The following is a 17,233-nucleotide window of genomic DNA, read 5'->3' as shown; positions in this document are numbered from 1 at the left end:
TTCTCACTGTGTAGTCCTGACTGGCTGAAGTGTTCTAAGTAGATGAGTCTGGCCTCAAACTCATAGAGATCTGCCTGTCTTTATCTCCTGGGTGCTGAGATTAAAGTTGTACGCCACCATGCCCAGTGTTATTATCACTCCTTTAAAACATGGGCTTGCTGTGTAGCCCAGACTGGTCTCAAACTCTCAATCTTCCTTCCTCGGCCTCCTGAGAGCTGAGCTTACAGGCATGTGTCTGGTGGAGTTTTAGAAACCGTGGTTTTGGGGGTGGGGGTGCAGTGCTGTGGTCTGAAGTCCTGGTCTCATTGCTGAACACCTTCACCTCCTAACGCCTCTGCTTTCACAAGGGTAAATGAAGTTACTGGGATTAATCATCGAGAAGGCTCAGTGAGTAAAGGCACCCACTGAGCAAGCTGGATTTCGATTCCTAAAACCCACATAAAGGTGGAAGGAAAGAACTGACTTCACAAGGCTTTCCTCTGACCTCAACATGTATGCCTTTGCACTCATAACCACAGAGACATCATGTACACACACACACACACACACACACACACACACACACACACACAGAGTAATAATGATGATAATGGTAATAATAAAATTTTAAATGGAAATATGAACCATCAAGGAAATGAAATTCACATAAAGCAGAATGTCTCAAGCCCAAACACACCACAAAGCCAGTGGTCACAATACTAACGCCAGTACATTTATTTCTTCATCCATTGATTTCCAATTTATTCTGTTTCAATTTTTTTGAGACAGGGATTCAAGCAGCCCAAGCTGGTCTTGAACTCATTTTGTAGATATAAATGGTCTTAAACTTGTGATGCTCCTGCCTCTACCTCCCTAGGGCTGGGATTCCAGGTATGCACCACCACTTTGTTCATGGGATGCTGAGGACTGAAGGAGGACTTTGTGTATGCTACACAAAGAGTCTACCAATGAGCTACGACTCCAGCCTTTGCTTACTGTCTACCTGCTTTACTACATACAGTTCAACACTTTTTGTTGCATGTTATGTCCATGACTGGGATCGGTTTTGGACAACTGCCTTCTTCTTCTTCTGTCATTTGTTTGTTTGTTTGTTTGTTTGTTTTTCAGACAGGGTTTCTTTGTGTAGTCTTGGCTTTCCTAGAACAGCTCTGTAGACCAGGCTGACCTCCAACTCACAGAGATCCACCTGCCTCCACCTCCCAAGTGCTGGGATTCAAGGCGTGCGCCACCACCAGCTGGCTTCTGCCTGATTTTGTATGGTAGGTTTGCAGGCTAAGGATGGGCTTTACATTTTTACATTTTTAACTTTCTGGTAGAAAAAGAGAGAGAGGAATATTCCACGACACTTTATGATTTGAATATGAAATGTACCCCCACAGGCTCATATATGGAAAGTTTGTTCCCCAGCTGATGGTGTGATTTTGGAAGGCTCTGGGAATTGTAGGAAGTGAGACTTATCTGAAAAGAAGTAGATGACTTGAGGATATGTCCTTGGATATATGTTGTCCTGGCCTGGTCCTCATTCATTACCTCTACTTTCTTCCAACTTTGTCCAACTCAACACTTGGTGTTTATGATGGTGGTGAGGGATGTGTGTGTGTGTGTGTGTGTGTGTGTGTGTGTGTGTGTGTGTGTATGTGTTCACACAGGGGATGGAGAGATAGCTCAGGTATGAGTGTGTACTGCTCTAGCATAGGACCCAGATTCAGTCCCAGCACCCATATAAGGCAGCTCACAAGCTCCTGTAACTTCAGCTCCAGGGAACCTGACACCCTCTTCTGTCCTTCACAGATGTGTGCACTCGTGTACACATACCCCCAAACAGATACACATACACACATACTTAAAAATACAAAAAAAAAAAAAAATTAAGGACAGAGAAAGAACAAGGTGGGAGTGGAAGGTCTGGTGGGAGGTTCCCAATCACTCTCCACCCTATTCTTTGAGGCAGAGCCTCTCACTGAACTAAGCTCAGTATTCAACTAAGTCAATAAGATTGAGGGATCACCTGTCTCCACCTCCCCAGTGATAGGGTTCCAGGCATGCATTGCCATAAATACTGTTTTGTTCTTGTTTTTAATGTGGTGTTATGGATCCAAATTCAGGTCCTCATTCTTACAAGGTAGGCACTTTACCAACTGAGCTGTGCCCCCAGCACAAACCATATACTTTTCCTTCCATGACCATTCTGCCTCACCGAAGGCCCACAACAATGGAGTCAGACAACCCACAAAGTGAAGTAATATTTTCCTCCTGGAAACTGTTCTCTCATCCCTCAGAGTGAGCTTATCCAGGCAGTCAGGGGTTTGAACCCACATTTCTCTAGGTTTATAATATGTGGCTCAGCTACTACAACCCTACAAGCTTGAAAGCACATGAGCAAACATCCTGGTAGGGTAAATACATCAAAATCTACTAAATGAATTCAAGAAAGAGATTCAGTCAAGACATGGTGGTATACACCTAGAATCTGAGTACTAGGGAGGCTGAGGTACGTAGCTTGCCATGAGTTTTACGCCAGTCGGGCCTACATAGAAAAGGCTTGTCTAAGCCCCTCCTGTGTATGTGCTGGTTATTTCACCTGGGAAGAGAGCATTTTTAGATATTTTTTTTTAATTAAGTATGTTCCTTCTGGCCCTTGCAGGCCAGAAGCGGGCACTAGATCCTACAGAGCTGGAATTGGGGGGTGGGGGTTGTGAGCCACTCAATGTGGATGTTGAGAACCAAACTCAGATCTTCTGGGAGAAGAATTAAGAGCGCTTAACTTCGCAGCCTTCTCTCTATCCCTGGGAGGAAGGAAGTATTAATGAAGAATCTAGGCTGGGCCAGCCTAAGCAAACATCTGGGGGTTGGGAAGAATTGTTTGAATATTAATTGAGGTGGGGAGAGCCATTCTGAATATAGGCAGTACCGTTTCATGGGCTGGGCCCTGAGCTCTATGACAGCAGAAGACACTAGCTGAGAAAGCAAGCAGGCAGCATGGGTACATTCATTTTTCTCTGCTCTTGACTGTGGATGTGATATGACTGGCTGCTTGGGCTCCTGTCTTGCTTTTTTGAAGTGGTGAACTGTAAGCTAAAATTTTAAGCCAAATAAACCATTAATTCTTCTAAGTTATTTTTGGTCTGCGTATTTTATCACAGCAAAAGAAATCAAACTAGAACAACACACACACACACACACACACACACACACACACACACACACACACACACACAGAGCTCTGACTTCCAGCCCCAAAGGCATCATTAATCTGTGGTTTGTTTGACCTTGGGCAGACAGTTACTGGTTCTGTGCTTAGAGGGTGGATTTTAGAATCAGAATTCTCTTGGTTCAAAGCCTAGCTCTGCCATTGACTGGCTGAATTGACCAGTTCCAATCCTAGGATCTGCAAACAGTGGGACTTGATACACAGCGTACTGGGTGGATTAAATAAAAGTCCCCACGGGATCCACTCTTGCCCCACTTTCTCTCTCTAGGCTACTCTTTTTCCATCTCAGAAATGATGAGCCCTTTCTGCTCTGACACTCTGGGATCGTGATATCCAACATGTCTTATTTTAGCTCTGTGTCTGGCTCCAATGCCGTGATTTGAGTCTGCACGTAGGCTGCACCCTGCTTTCCCTGGAAAAGGTCTCCTCGGGTTAGGGTGAAGGCTTGGGGAAAGGTTTGGCCTCCAGAGAGCAGGGAGAAGGACCCGGACATCTTTTTGTAACACAGTGAACTGTAAGGATGGACCCACTCATAGGCTGTGGGGAGCAAAGTGAAGGAGAAACACACCGTAGATTGTAAGCATGTGTATATGTATATAGAAAATATCAGCTCAAGGGGCTAGGGAGATGGCTCAGTGGAGAAGAGTGCTTGGTGTTCAAGCATGTGTATCTGAGTTCAAATCTCTAGCACCCATGTACAACTCAGGATGTAGCTACCCATGTCTGAAACCCTAGCATTGGCGGGTGGGGGCAGAGACAAGCAGATCCGACCACACTGAAACCTTCCCAGGTAGGAACACAGCCTTTATCAAGGTAATAAGACAGAGACTGACTGAATGACAGCCAGCATCCTGCTCTGGCCTCTGCATGTACATGCACAGGTGCACGATGCACATGCATCACACACACACACACACACACACACACACACACACACACACACACTAAAATATCTGTCAATTGGAAGGACCTGGTTTGAGTTAAATTAAGAAATGGTGAATTAATTTGGATTAGGTTAGAGAAATGAGTCAGAATGAATTGGGGTTGGACTGGACTGATGGGATGAAATATATTGGAGCTACAGTAAGCTGATCTGGATTGAACTGGATTGGACAGAGCTGGAAAGCTAAGACTCCCCAGAGAATGCTGCTTGGATCTCTGGACACTGACATCATCTAGAAGCAGTTTGCACCAGTGACTTGGGTGTATGGATCTTAGAACCCTTGCTTCATCAGGTGACTGCTAACAATGCCCCATAGAGTTTTTAGAAGAGAGAGTGTGAGATCACATGTGCTAAAGATAAAGAGCCTTGCACCTCAGAAGACAGAGGGAGGTGTAGATGAAACCTGTGCTCCAGCTAATGGCATGCACGGTGAAGTGTTGGTGGTGAAGGACACCAGAAATACACCTTGAAATGCTTTTTAAAAAATGAGATAGATAGATAGATAGATAGATAGATAGATAGATAGATAGATAGATAGAGATAGATAGATAGATATAGATAGACAGATAGCTTAGATAAAGGCTTGGATATAGCTCAGATGATACAGTGCTTGCCTAGGTGCATGAGACCCTGGGTTTAATCTCCAGCACCATATAAACTGGCTATGATGGCATGTGCCTGTATTGTTAGTGCTTGGAAGGTGGAGGCAAGAGGCTCAGAAGTTCAAGGTCATCCTCAGCTACACAGTGAATTTAAAGGCAGCCTGAACTATTTAAGACCCTGTTTCCAAGAATGCAGAAGGAAGAATAAAGAAAGAGAAGAGAAGTGGGAAGAGGAGGGGAAGCAAGGGAAGAAAATGGAAGGGATGGGATGAGAGGAAAGAAAGACAGAGGCAGAGGTACAGATAAAGGAAAATATAAACCCAGTAACAGATCGTCAATTGACTGGAATTGACGGGCCCATGTTGCTCACTGTGAAACTCTGGTCTGTTTGTTTGTGGGAAAAAAAATTAAAATAATAAAATGTTGCACCCAAAATAAAGAGCTCTGTAAACTGCTAATTGCTAAAATAACAGCGCTGGCTAAAAATACAGCTTCTGGAGGCGAACTACGTGAGTTTGATTCCCAGCTCTGCCCCTCACTCTTTTGGCCCCGAGCAAATGACTTCATCCCTCTGTCTAGTTCCTTCCATATCTATAAAATGGGGCTATTAATAGCCCTCACCTCATAGGCTTCTATCAGAACAGAGCCTGGCACCTAATTAAGCAGGTACCTACAGTTTAGCCCACTAAACAACACAGTGCAAGGGCACTGCGCTATCTCTACTTTACACAGAGGTCCTACACGCCTTCTAGGGCACACAGCAAATAAACCACTAGGGGAAGAAGGTCCCTCCCGAGTTCCTGGAAGTCGAAGCAATCTCTCACCCTCCTCACCCTGCCCCAGCCCACAGTTCCTTGGACTCACCTGATAAAATGAAGAAGATGCCAGACACAAAGGCCAGAATGGTCCTCTGAGGTCGGATGTGGCCAATGTTGCTGATGACGAAAGCGGTGAACACAAGGAAGAGACTAACCATAGGGAAGGGAGTAGCTGTGCGCACTGTCTCTGGGGGAGGGGGACAAGGAGAGCAGGGGTGAGGGACAAGTCTCCAGTGAGCCACCTCCCCATGCCCTTCCCTTTAGCATCTCCCCTTTCCCACCTATTCCACCCCATAGTTGTTAGCTACATCATCTGCTGACTGCACTCTCAACTAAACCATACCCTTGGTTCAACTCCATGCCTCTCGTGCAGACCCCTCCCTATCCCAGCCAAGATATTTCTATTTGCTTTCTTCTCTCCCAAAAGTCTTTCTTCTTTCAACCCTCTGCCCTATGTGTGAACCCCCCCTTTCATACATAATCCTGTTCTTTCTCCCCAAACCCTCTCGTTGCCTGGGCCCCTTCCCTGCTCCCCCTCACTCAGAATATTCTCTGTGTTTTCCGTCACCAAGTTGATCTCTGGTTCAAGAAAGTACTCGGAAGCCACACAGCGGCCCTTCTCCCGACCTGGTGGGGAGGAAGATAAGAAAGCATGGGTGGAGGAGAGGCTCCAGGACTCAAGGGAGGCTGTCAGGGGCAGAAGAGGACCCAGGATAAAAATGGGACATTTCACCCAACATTCACAATCTACACTGCTCATGGGCTGAGCCAGTTGAGGCCTGGGCATAGAGGACTGGGGATTTTGAGGCAGGGGGATTGTAAGTGCAAGAACAGCTGGGCTACATACATCATGAGATTCAATCCAGCCTGGTCAATTTAATCAAGTCCTGTCTCCAAATAGGAAGTAAAGAGAAAGCTGGGGATGCAGCTCAGAAGTAGAGCACTTGCCAAGCAAGCATGCAAGAGGCTTTGGGTCCCATCCCAAGTACTGAAGAGTGAATGAACAAGTAGGATGGGAGAGAGCCATAGTATTGGGAGATCTTGATTGCTCTGGAGATTGGAGGGTGGAGGAGGGCGGATTTTAACATCCTACCATGAAACACTGGAACTGTCCAAAGAATAAGTTCTGAATATAAACTCTTTACTGGTTTTGTTTTCTGTGTATTTTTTGTTTGTTTGTTTTTGAGACAGTCGCTTGTATCTCAGGCTGGCTTTGAACTTTCTCCATAGCTGAGGATGACCTTGATCCTCTTGCCTCTGATCTCCCAGATGCCATGATTATAGACATGTACCCTTACTCGTAATTTATGAATTTCCAGGGGTCCATCTCAAAACTTCCTGTGTGCTAAACAAGCATTTGACCAATTGCACTTCCTACAGCTCTAGCCCTAGAATTATGACTTTTTTATTGGTTCTTTAAAAATTATATAGCTAATTTTTAGGGGAGACAGGTGTGATCATGCCAGTGTGCAAGCGTGGAAGTTGGAGAACAACATTCAGGAACAGACTCTCTCCTTCCACCCATGTGGGTCTGGGGATGAAACTCGGGTCATCATAATGATGCTAAGCACCCTATCCGCTGAAGCATCTCCTTCCTGATCCTAGGCTTATGACTTCTAACAGCGTTCTCGAGACTGGGGGAAAGAGTACAGACATGGATTTTGAGTATCTGCGCTTCAGTATCTAGGGAATAAAGGGGTAGGTATGAGGATCTGTGCTGAAATTTAACTTCTAAGATAGGGATAAAAACAGCTACTGGATTACTGGAGTCTAAGATATATGACTACAGATAAAGACTTTGGGATGAGTGAGGGCAGGTGAGGGGCTGGCACCTGCAAAGAAGCAGACTCTCCAGAGGCCAGCGTGCAGCGCCATCTTGACCTCGGTGGTCTGGTTCTGGGGCAAAACGGTCCCCTCCTCCATGTACAGCCAGTAGTCCGTGCTGACCGCGATGCCCACAAGGAGCAGGCCGCAGGCACCAAACACGCTGCTCAGCAGGGTCAGGGCGCGGCTGCTGCAGTGACTCATCCTGAGCGGCGGGGGGCGCCCTGCGGGGCCTGTGGAACCAGAAGCTATAGTAGAGAGTGTCCAGGGTCCCCAAACTCATGCAGCCATTTGGGACATTAGCTCTGGTCAGAGACAGAAACTCTAAAACCAAACACCCAAGTCTGATTTCTGTGCAGTGACCCACCATCCCAGCCCTGAACTCTGAACAGAGATGCCAATGTTGACTCCAAACTTCCATAATGGACTTCCCGGACCCATCACTGAGCTCTGTCTTTATGGATATAGATCCTCAACTTGAGATAAGACTTGCAGCCAATCTTTAAGTCAAACCTGAAGATGACTCTTGACTTGAGCCATGTCTAGACCAGAAATCCAAAGTGTCAGGATTCTGATTAGAATCCAAATTCTCAACCCAAGACAGAGTCCCCTATATCCAACTTCCAATGTTGGCTTGCAACCCCAATTTGAGAAGCTAGACCTTAGCGGAGTCCTTAACCTTTGAAGTAAGCCAGTGTCTCAGAAACTACCCTAATCAACAGCTTCATATTTGGACCTGATACCTCAACCCTGACTCTGTGCCCTGATTAGCCCTCAGCTGTGAGCACTAGACACCACCACCCCCACAAAAGGCCTGCTATCACATTTTAAATACTGGGGTACTAGGTTTTGACACTGAATTATGGACAACTTGATTTATTCAGAAATTCGATCCCATGCTACCCAGCTTTAACTCTGTGCTATGACCTGTATATGTAGAACCTGTTTTCAAAACATATCCGATTATCCCCAAAGTAGGTCACCACTCAAGGCTCCCTAACCCCATACCCTGGACTCACACACTTGACTTCAGGCCTATGAAAGACTTGGAGCACAGTCCTCCTCCTGAGTTGACACTCTTAGATGCTTATCTTCACCCTGACACTCAGTTGTAACTTTTTATGATCACCCCTGTGTGTCTGTGTGTCTGTGTGTCTGTGTGTGTGTGTGTGTGTGTGTGTGTGTGTGTGTGTGAGTTCACATGTATGAGTACAAGTAGACATCTATGGCGGTCAGAGGACAACCTCAGGTGCCTGTCACATTCCACCATATTTGAAATAGAACTTCTTGTTTGCACCTGCATATGCCAAGCTAGCTGCCATGCAAATTTGAGCCATGATTCTTCTGTCTGCATCTCCTATCTCATGATAGAAATGCTTTCACTACAGATACATACTACCACGACTGGCAGCCTTATGTGGGTTCGAGGACTCTGAACTTGGGTCCTCACACTTCTGTGGCTAATGCTTTACCCTCTGAGCCATCTCCCTAGCTCGGAGTCAAATCAGTTGTACAATCGCAGATGCAAACCTCAATCCTATCCTTCCAGATCCAGGCATGCCCCTGAACCTGAGGTGCTGGAATTTCTTCCAGGACATTAGAGCCCAGAGAGCTGAAGCTATGACCTGGGTTAGAGATTCTAGACTATCAAGACCTTGAGCTGGGCCTCTCCAACCCAGCATTCCCAACCAGATAACTCCAGTAAAACCAAGGTCCTGCATCCTGCAAACAAGAAAACAGCACTCTGAACTGACTGTCCTACCAGGAATTCCAGTACACCCCATCCCATTCCCCAAATTCTGCCCAACTCTGGACCTGATTTCCCATGCTAGAACTGTCCAGTCAAGTTCTACTCCAAGCAAGAAATACCTAATCAGTTTATATCTGAGACCTCCCAAATTCCAATTAGGGGCTTGGAAGTGCTAACTAGGGAGGGTCCTGAAGGCTCCCCAGATCTTTTTTAAGTATAGAGGGATCTAACTGAGGTCATCAGCTAGACTGGCCAGACACTCAGAAGCAAGCACCTTTACCCACTGAGCCATCTCAACAGCCCCCAAATTCTTTATCTACACTTACACCCCCCACTCGCCACACAAGAAATCCCTCCTTGTGACAAAATGCCATGCAGGAGTCATCTTGGTGCCCCCAATTTACCTCAGCCAGAGTCTTCTATGACCAGAGGCACTCACTCATTCCCCTTTTTAAAAAAATCTCTCTCTCTCTCTCTCTCTCTCTCTCTCTCTCTCTCTCTCTCTCTCTCTCTGTGTGTGTGTGTGTGTGTGTGTGTGTGTGTGTGTGTGTGCACGCACGTGTGGGTATGTTCAGGAGAATGCAGGTGCCTGAGGAGGCCATAGTTGATAGATCCCAGTGAAAGAGAGGCCAGAGGTAATGGATATTCTGAAACTGGAGTAATAGATGATTGTGAATCACCTAATATGGGTGCTGAGAACCAAACTCCAGTCTTCTGGAAGAGCAGCAAGTATGCTTAACCACTGAGCCGCCATCTTTCCAGCTCCTACCCATCATCTTTTTTTCATTAGAAAGTTTGAAGCAACTCCCCCCAGACATTTCCCCAACAGAGCAATAAAGACGACATGAGACTCCACTTTCCACATTTCCTCATAGTTCTGTGAGCATTGGGAATCTACCTCATCCCAGTAAGACTCTAGAATCAGAGTTACCCACTCACCCACCCACCCACCCCACACACACACCCGACATCCCTGCACTTCAAGCCTCCAGAACTCCTTGCTTCCAACCTCAGCCTCGTGGACGACCCAGAGATCTAGATTCTGTCAGAGCTCTGGCTAGCTTTTCCTCCCATCCCCCTCCAAGTAGCTCTGAAGCTTGACCGCCAGCTGCCTGCTCCGCTTCCAGTCTTCGGCTCCTACAAGCATTATCCACCCAGTCACCCAGTCACTGGACTGTCTCGGTCCAGGTAGCTGACCTCAGCCTCCGGGTCTGCTCCTCCGACTGGTGGGAGAGCTGGACCTTTCCAATTCCCCTCACTTCTCACATGAAGCCCACTCCTTCTCCCGTCCAGTTCATCTTCTTTCTACCCGACCCACTCAGAGCTCCGTCTCTGCAACCATCCCTCCTCTGGGACACCCCCACTCCACCACTACCAGGCCTGGAATCGCCTTCTGGTCTGTTACCCCAGCGTTTCCGCGATCTGGATATTTGAATGGCTGAAGTTTCCTTCCTCAAAACCCAAGCCAAAACTCCATCTCCCAGACCGTAACTCTTCGCTTTTCTAGGGACCCTTTCCCAGACTCACAGCTTGCTCTACCGGCCTGGGTCCTCCGCCTTTATCGGTTACCGCCTTCCTCAAAGACTCCGACTAGACCCTGCCCGGTGGCTACGATCCCACAACTCAAACACCACGAGTTTGCTTTCTTACTCCCGGACGGACCCTCGGACCCCGGTCCTCCGGGATGCACCAGGCCCAAATATCCCTCCATCCACCCAAACCTTCCCAAATCCGACGCCGGAACCCCCAGGATCCCACTCCTGGGGCCCTTCTAACCTCCCGGAGCCCCAACTCCGGCTGAGAGTGGTCTAGTGCGGAGCCCCCTGCCTTGCCGGACCCTCCCCTCGCGCTTACCTCTCTCAGGGCTGGGCGGACGCTCCGGGCCGCGGGCCCCGCAGCCGCATGACCGGCCCCGCGGTTTGCCCCGGCCGCCGCCGCCGCCACCGGGGTCTCCGGTGCCCGCGCCCCCCGCCCCCGCCCCCGAGCCCGGCGTCCCGGCCCCCTCCCGGCCTCCCACCCCCCACCCCCCGCGCCCGCGGCCTCACTCGGCGGACGCAGCCGGGAGCAGGGACCGGCGGCCGCTCATTGGCTACTGCGGAGGAGGGGAGGGGCGGGGAGGTAGGGGGAAGGATGCAGAGAGGGAATGAGATGAGCCTTCAGGATGGGGTGGGGGGGAGGCAGGGAGGGAGAGGGAATAGAAACAGAGGCAGAGAGCCCGAGAGAGAGAGAGAGAGAGAGAGAGAGAGAGAGAGAGAGAGAGAGAGAGAGAGAGAGAGAGAGAGAGAGAGAGAGATTGATTCTGGAACTCACGAGTCCCGAGACTGGAGGAGACAGACAGAAAAGGAGAGACAGAGATGGAGTAGTTTCAGGTGTCCCCACCCCCACCACTAAAGAGGCTCAGATTCTGAGGCCCTGGAAGTGGGGAGGTCAGAGAGCCCCAGAAACCAGCCAAGGAAAGCTCAGAGGCCTTGGACCAAGGGAAACTGAAAGCCAGGGATCTTGAGCTTGGAGATGGGGTGGGGGAGATAGAGAAATAGAGATAGATGATAGATGATAGATAGATAGATAGATAGATAGATAGATAGATGGGTACTCTCTGAGGAGAGACAGCAGGGGCAAGCCGGAATGGGGGTCCCCTGATGAGGACTGGGGCTGTAGCCAGGCAAGGGGCGGAGCCTGGGGTCTGGGCAGCTGGAGAAGGCGGGAAGGGGCGTCCCGGGCCAGGGTCCCTAGAGCAGCGGGCGGGCAGGCGCAGAGCAGAGCCGGGTCCTGCAGCCGCCGCGGAGCCGGGAGCGGGGCCAGCCCCCCCCCCCCGCCGTGATGTCAGCGGGGCCACTCTTAAAGGGGCAGGCCGCCCGCCGAGGGTCGGAATTTGGGCTGGGGCCTTCAGGAGCCGGATAGGGGCACAGAAGTGGAGATGCCGATGAAAGGAAGGGACAGCTTCAGCATCCAGTTAGAGTAGGACTCGGAAATCCAGAGAAGAGGAGATGCCAGGCTCTCAAAGGAACCTGCTAAGCTTTTGAGGCTCTGTCCCCTCCAAACACACTGACAGGCACAACATTCTGCTGCCCTGCCCGATCCAAAGACTACATTCCCCATCAGCCCTGGCGGCCAGAGGCTAGCACCTGGCGTGGGGGGGTGGGGGTGGGAATCAAGGTCTTCTCCAGTGTCTTCTGGGAAACGTAGTCTATCTTGATTGGCCCCCTCCACTCCCCGCTCCCTTCCACACACACTTGCAAGTGGGTCAGGGGAAAAAAGGGCGGGAGGACGCTTCTGTCTTGCTAAGCGTTTTCTAAGCTCCCAGGTTCTGATTGTCTCGCCTTCTGTAACATGGGGTCCTTTCTTCTGATCATGTCTGTCTCTCCCTCCACGGAAGGCCAGCCTTTCATCTCCCTTCCCAGGACTTCTCTGGATCCCGGCGTGTGTGTGTGTGTGTGTGTGTGTGTGTGTGTGTGTGTGTGTGTGCGCGCGCGCGCGCGCGCGTGCGTGCCTTTGCTCTGAGTGAATATGCACGTGCGGTATCTGGGGGAGGGTTGGTCAGTTGCTGACACAGTTAATGGTCAAGGGGTGTTCTTCCTCATTAAGTATGTGACTGAAGTGGTCACATTGGTCTTCTCTGACAAAGTCTCTGCATGTCGCTCACATGCCGAAGGTGTCTTCTCTTTTATTTTATGGGTCTGTGCATGCTCTCTCCCCCACCTCTCTCCACACACCCGTATGTTTGTTTCTATGTACAGCCGGCCCACCTCCGCACCCTCTTCATTCCCCAAGCTTACAAGAAAACATCCAAACATTTTAGCATCAGCATCCCAAATTTATTCTCCAGCAGCTGTCTGGGTGGGGGAGGCTAAAGGAAGGGGGTGGGAGAGAAGAAAGTCCCAGAGAGTGGCAGGCACTGCGGAGGACAAGGGGGAGGGGATGTGATTCCGACCAAGGCTGGAGCCATGCACGGGGCAGGTGAGCAGAGATGGGTTCTGGGACATGTCTAGAACAAACGCTGTCTGACAACAGTCGGGGAAAGAACCCTCTGTGCATGCCAGGAATCCCCAGAGCCTGGAAGGGAGGTGGCCTGGAACACGGAGCCCAGCCTCCCACTTAACTCTACAACTGAAATGGAGGTAGGAGGGGCCTTGAAGGATGCGGGCGGGCTGATCTGGAATCTTAGTGTGGAGCAGGCAATCTCATGAGACTATTTCCCCCAGGGTGGTGGAGGTGGGGAGAAGGCATAAAACTACCAAGATGGAGTCTAGAACCCCACACGGAGTAGGGTTTCTGGGAACAATTGGAACAGCATCCAGATGTTGGGGGGGGGGGTGGGGGAACAAGGCTTGGCACAACGGGATCTAGAACACAGAAAGGCTCTAGAGACTGTATGGCATTTAAAATGCCAGCAATGCTTGGGAACAGCATCTAGAACCCGTTGGGTGCGGGAAAGAGGCCAGAAGGCTGGGGTGCGGGACCTAGAATCCGGGCTAGAGATTGGGTTGAGGTGGGGCTGCAGCCGGCGCGGCGGAGGGGGGCACTGGGGACACCTAGCGGCGTCAGGTGAGATTACATGACAGGCACGGGCACTGGGCTTGTGGGGCTACGGGCGTCTGGGTGCACGAAGTCCGGGTTTACATAGGTAAAGCCCTGGAAATCCGCTTGGTCGATGCTGGCTAGGACCAGGCGGTCTGGCGGGGTCAATGCTGGCGCCGCCCGAGTGAAGAACTTGTCAAAGTTTTCGCCACTGCGCCCACACTGTGATAGGAACGGATGGAAAATTAAGCTCTGATAATCAGAACCTTTGCACATCTCCGTGGTCTCTGATTCTCTCTTTGGGAACATCTCTGCCGAAGGGTTCCCTCCACCCCAACCTCCACATACAAGTACTGAAGCTCTGGAGCCCCAGCCCCCAGGAATGGAAGTTGGGAGAGCAACTGACCGGACGTGGTCTGAACGGGGGCGCTATCTCCAGTCTCTCCAGCCTCTCCCAGTCGATCCAGCGGAAAAAGCCGTGTGCCCGGATGGTGGGTTCACCATCTGGCCCTGAGCCCAGGCGCTTTCCCGGGTGCTTGGTCAGGAACTGCAGAAGACACACAGAGAGGACCTGCCAGATAGCTCAGTGAGCAAAGGCACTTGCCACCATGCCTGATAGATGGATGACCTGAGTTCGAACCTTAGGACTCACATGATGGAAGGGTAGAAATGACTCCCTAAAAGTGTCCTCTGACCTCCACATATGTGCGTACACACACACACACACACACACACACACACACACACACACACATACACATACACAAAATCAAAAGAAAAAAATGCAATTTAAAAGGCCTTAAAATCAGGTTGGGGATTTATCTCAGTGGTAGAGCACAAGGCCCTAGGTTCGGTCCTCAGCTCCAAAACGAAAAACAAATTTTAAAAAAATGCCTTAGAACCAAGTGTGGTGGTATAAGGGTCAGAGAGAATAAAGGAGACTAAAGAAAAATCCCAAAGAAGGAGGAAGAAGGGAGAGGGAGAAACGGAAGAGAGCTATAAATGGAAGAACTTCTGTGGGTCAGGCACTTTCTTCTGCACCAACTGGGGAAGAAGAAACTGAGGCTCACGGTTTGGGCAACCCATCAAGATCCCTGAAGAATAAAAGTCACAGGGATGGGAGGTAATCTGGCCCACCCAGCTCTGGAAAGACTGGCCTTTCCCCTTCAGCATTTCCTGCAGTGTGCCAGGATGTGGGCACTGCAAAGGATGATGAGGTAGAGGCCACCCTTGGCCTGGGATGACAGCAAGGTGGCAAAATATTGCAGCAGATGGCTGTAAAGAGGTTTGAGCAATAGGAACCTTTTTCTAAAAAATGATGGCAACTGGGGTGTATGGGCTGTGGGTCTGGAGAAGCTGGGAGCTGGGGCCTCTCACCCCCTTGCAAATGGCCACAGCTTCCCGAGAAAGTGACTTGGGATAGGTGACAGTTTGCTCCATGATGGCTTGGAACAGCTCCTCCTCATCCTCCCCATCAAAGGGCGGCTGCAAAAGTAGGGAGAGTCACGTCAGAGCTTGCCAGGCTGCCTCTCCCAAACCCGCATCCCTTCATCACCCACTTCAAACAAATGCATTTGATTACGTGTCCCCCAGCCCCAGCCCTATGGATGACTGTCCTGGGAGGGCAATTAGAAAACCATCCCTCCTTCATCTCTTCATCTCCAATTGCCTCTCACACATGCCCCAGTTCTGTGTACCTCTCTACTGTCTGCCTGTCTTTTTATGTCATGCAAACCAACAGAGAGTTAATTAGGCAACGTGTCATTTAATGAGAGAGGGAGGGAAGGAGAGACACGCAGAGAGAGGGACAGAGACACAGTCACAGAAGGAGAGACTGCAGTGAAGACCGGAAATGATTCTTCTCACTGAAAGTGGCTCAGTCTTCTGTGGTTAGGAAAGGCAATACAAAGTAAAAGTTTGTTGTCTTGCTTGCTTATCTGATTGTTTTGAGACAGGGTCTCATGTAGCCCAGGCTAGGTAGCCAAAGATGACCCTGAACTCCTAATTCCCTTATGTCCACCTCCCAAGTGGTGGGGTTACAGGCATGTAATACCACACACAGTTATCTTTTGAATTTGAAGAATTCTTTCCCATATGAATACTATGGCTATCTAATTGTTCTGGAGAGTGTCGATATGGTTCATCAGACCACCAAAGAGGTCCACAGGAAAAAGATGAAACAAAAATCAAACCAGCACGGTTAAGACTATGTTTCAGGACCGTGGACAGCACCGTCCTGCCCCCAGCTTCCCAGCAGATTGGCATGTTTTCTTAGACTGGACTCCCTGTTCTTTCTAGAATAGTGCCACAAAAAAGGGACATCCACTCGATGCGGCCATTAGTCAAGTCAACACACCCCCACTTCCCCTTACCTGTCCTGCCAACATCTCATACAGCAGGACTCCAAAAGACCACCAGTCGACAGACTTCCCATATGGCTGATAGGCAATGATCTAGAAGAAAGAGAAAGTAAAGAGTGTGACTTTTTTTTTGAGACAGGGTCTCATGTAGTTCAGGCTAGCTTTGAAATAACTATGTATAGGAGGATGGCCTTGAACCCTTTATCCTCCTGCCTCCACCTCCTGAGTGCTAGAAATTCAGATACGTGCCACTGTGTCTGGCTGTGACTTCTTTAAGATGTGCAGATTCCTCTGGTCTTTCTCTCTCTGGATCCTGACCCATATTTTCCACACTGAATATTTTAGCGAGAGTTCCTCCCTTTGGAAAATCCAGGAAATGATGTTTATATACTTACAGGGTTCCTTTAGGTCAGATATAAGGGCTACCTAAGGGCTGGCAAGACAGCAGCAGGTAAAAAGGCCCTTGCCACACAAAGCCTGGTGACTGGAATTCAATCCTCAGAACTCACATAGTGGAACAAGGAAACTAACTCCCAAAAGTTGTTCTTTGACCTACATATACGCGCACGCGCGCGCGCGTGCACACACACACACACACACATGTGCGCATGTGTCATACTTTTTTCTTAAGTAGAGAGAACAGACTCCTCAAAGTTTTCCTCTAACCCTCATGTACATACTGTGACATGTGTGCCCATGCATACACAAAGCAATAATAAACTTCATATTTTAAAGCCTATCTAGGCCAGGCATGGTGGCACATGCCTTTAGTCCCAGCACTCAGAAGGGAGAGGCAGGCAGATCTGTGTGAATTCAAGGCCAGTATGGTCTACAAACAGAGAACCAGGACAGCCAGGCAGAAACCCTGTCTTGAAAAACAAACAGGCCGGGAGGTGGTGGCGCATGCCTGTAATCCCAGCACTCAGGAGACAGAGGCAGGTGGATCTCTGTGAGTTTGAGGCCAGCCTGGTCTACAGAGCTAGTCCAGAACAGGCTCCAAAGCTACAGAGAAACCTTGTCTTGAAAAACTAAAATTAAAAAAAAAGAAAGAAAACAAACAAACAAACAAAAAAGCCTATCTAAGGAACAAATCACAAGTCCCACCCACCCACGTAGAATATTTGAGTAACTACACCTTCTGTTTGAATGCCAAGCATATAGAGCTAAGTCTTATTTTTATAATGCTTTCTTTATTTATTTACTGGGG

General features: G+C 49.3%; 2 protein-coding genes across 2 annotated transcripts in view; both read right to left on the bottom strand.

The window, feature by feature from the left end:
- The window catches only part of Cacng7 (calcium voltage-gated channel auxiliary subunit gamma 7), a 32,490-nt gene extending 21,384 nt beyond the window's left edge, over window positions 1–11,106 (bottom strand). Inside the window, exons 1-4 of the mRNA XM_036199353.1 lie at window positions 11,003–11,106; window positions 7,407–7,631; window positions 6,115–6,201; window positions 5,621–5,761 (exon numbers count right to left, since the gene is read on the bottom strand). Coding sequence (XP_036055246.1) covers window positions 5,621–5,761; window positions 6,115–6,201; window positions 7,407–7,602 — 424 coding nt within the window. The 5' untranslated portion in view covers window positions 7,603–7,631; window positions 11,003–11,106. The remainder of the gene's footprint in view (window positions 1–5,620; window positions 5,762–6,114; window positions 6,202–7,406; window positions 7,632–11,002) is intronic.
- Window positions 11,107–12,941: 1,835 nt separating this feature from the next.
- Prkcg (protein kinase C gamma) overlaps window positions 12,942–17,233 on the bottom strand; it is a 28,813-nt gene continuing 24,521 nt past the window's right edge. The window contains exons 15-18 of the mRNA XM_036194214.1: window positions 16,039–16,119; window positions 15,044–15,151; window positions 14,073–14,213; window positions 12,942–13,888 (exon numbers count right to left, since the gene is read on the bottom strand). Of these exons, the coding sequence (XP_036050107.1) occupies window positions 13,700–13,888; window positions 14,073–14,213; window positions 15,044–15,151; window positions 16,039–16,119 (519 nt within the window). The 3' untranslated portion in view covers window positions 12,942–13,699. The remainder of the gene's footprint in view (window positions 13,889–14,072; window positions 14,214–15,043; window positions 15,152–16,038; window positions 16,120–17,233) is intronic.

Source organism: Onychomys torridus, chromosome 1 (genome assembly GCF_903995425.1).
Source record: "Onychomys torridus chromosome 1, mOncTor1.1, whole genome shotgun sequence".
NCBI classification, from domain to species: domain Eukaryota; kingdom Metazoa; phylum Chordata; class Mammalia; order Rodentia; family Cricetidae; genus Onychomys; species Onychomys torridus.
This window is presented reverse-complemented; position numbering and strand designations above follow the sequence as displayed.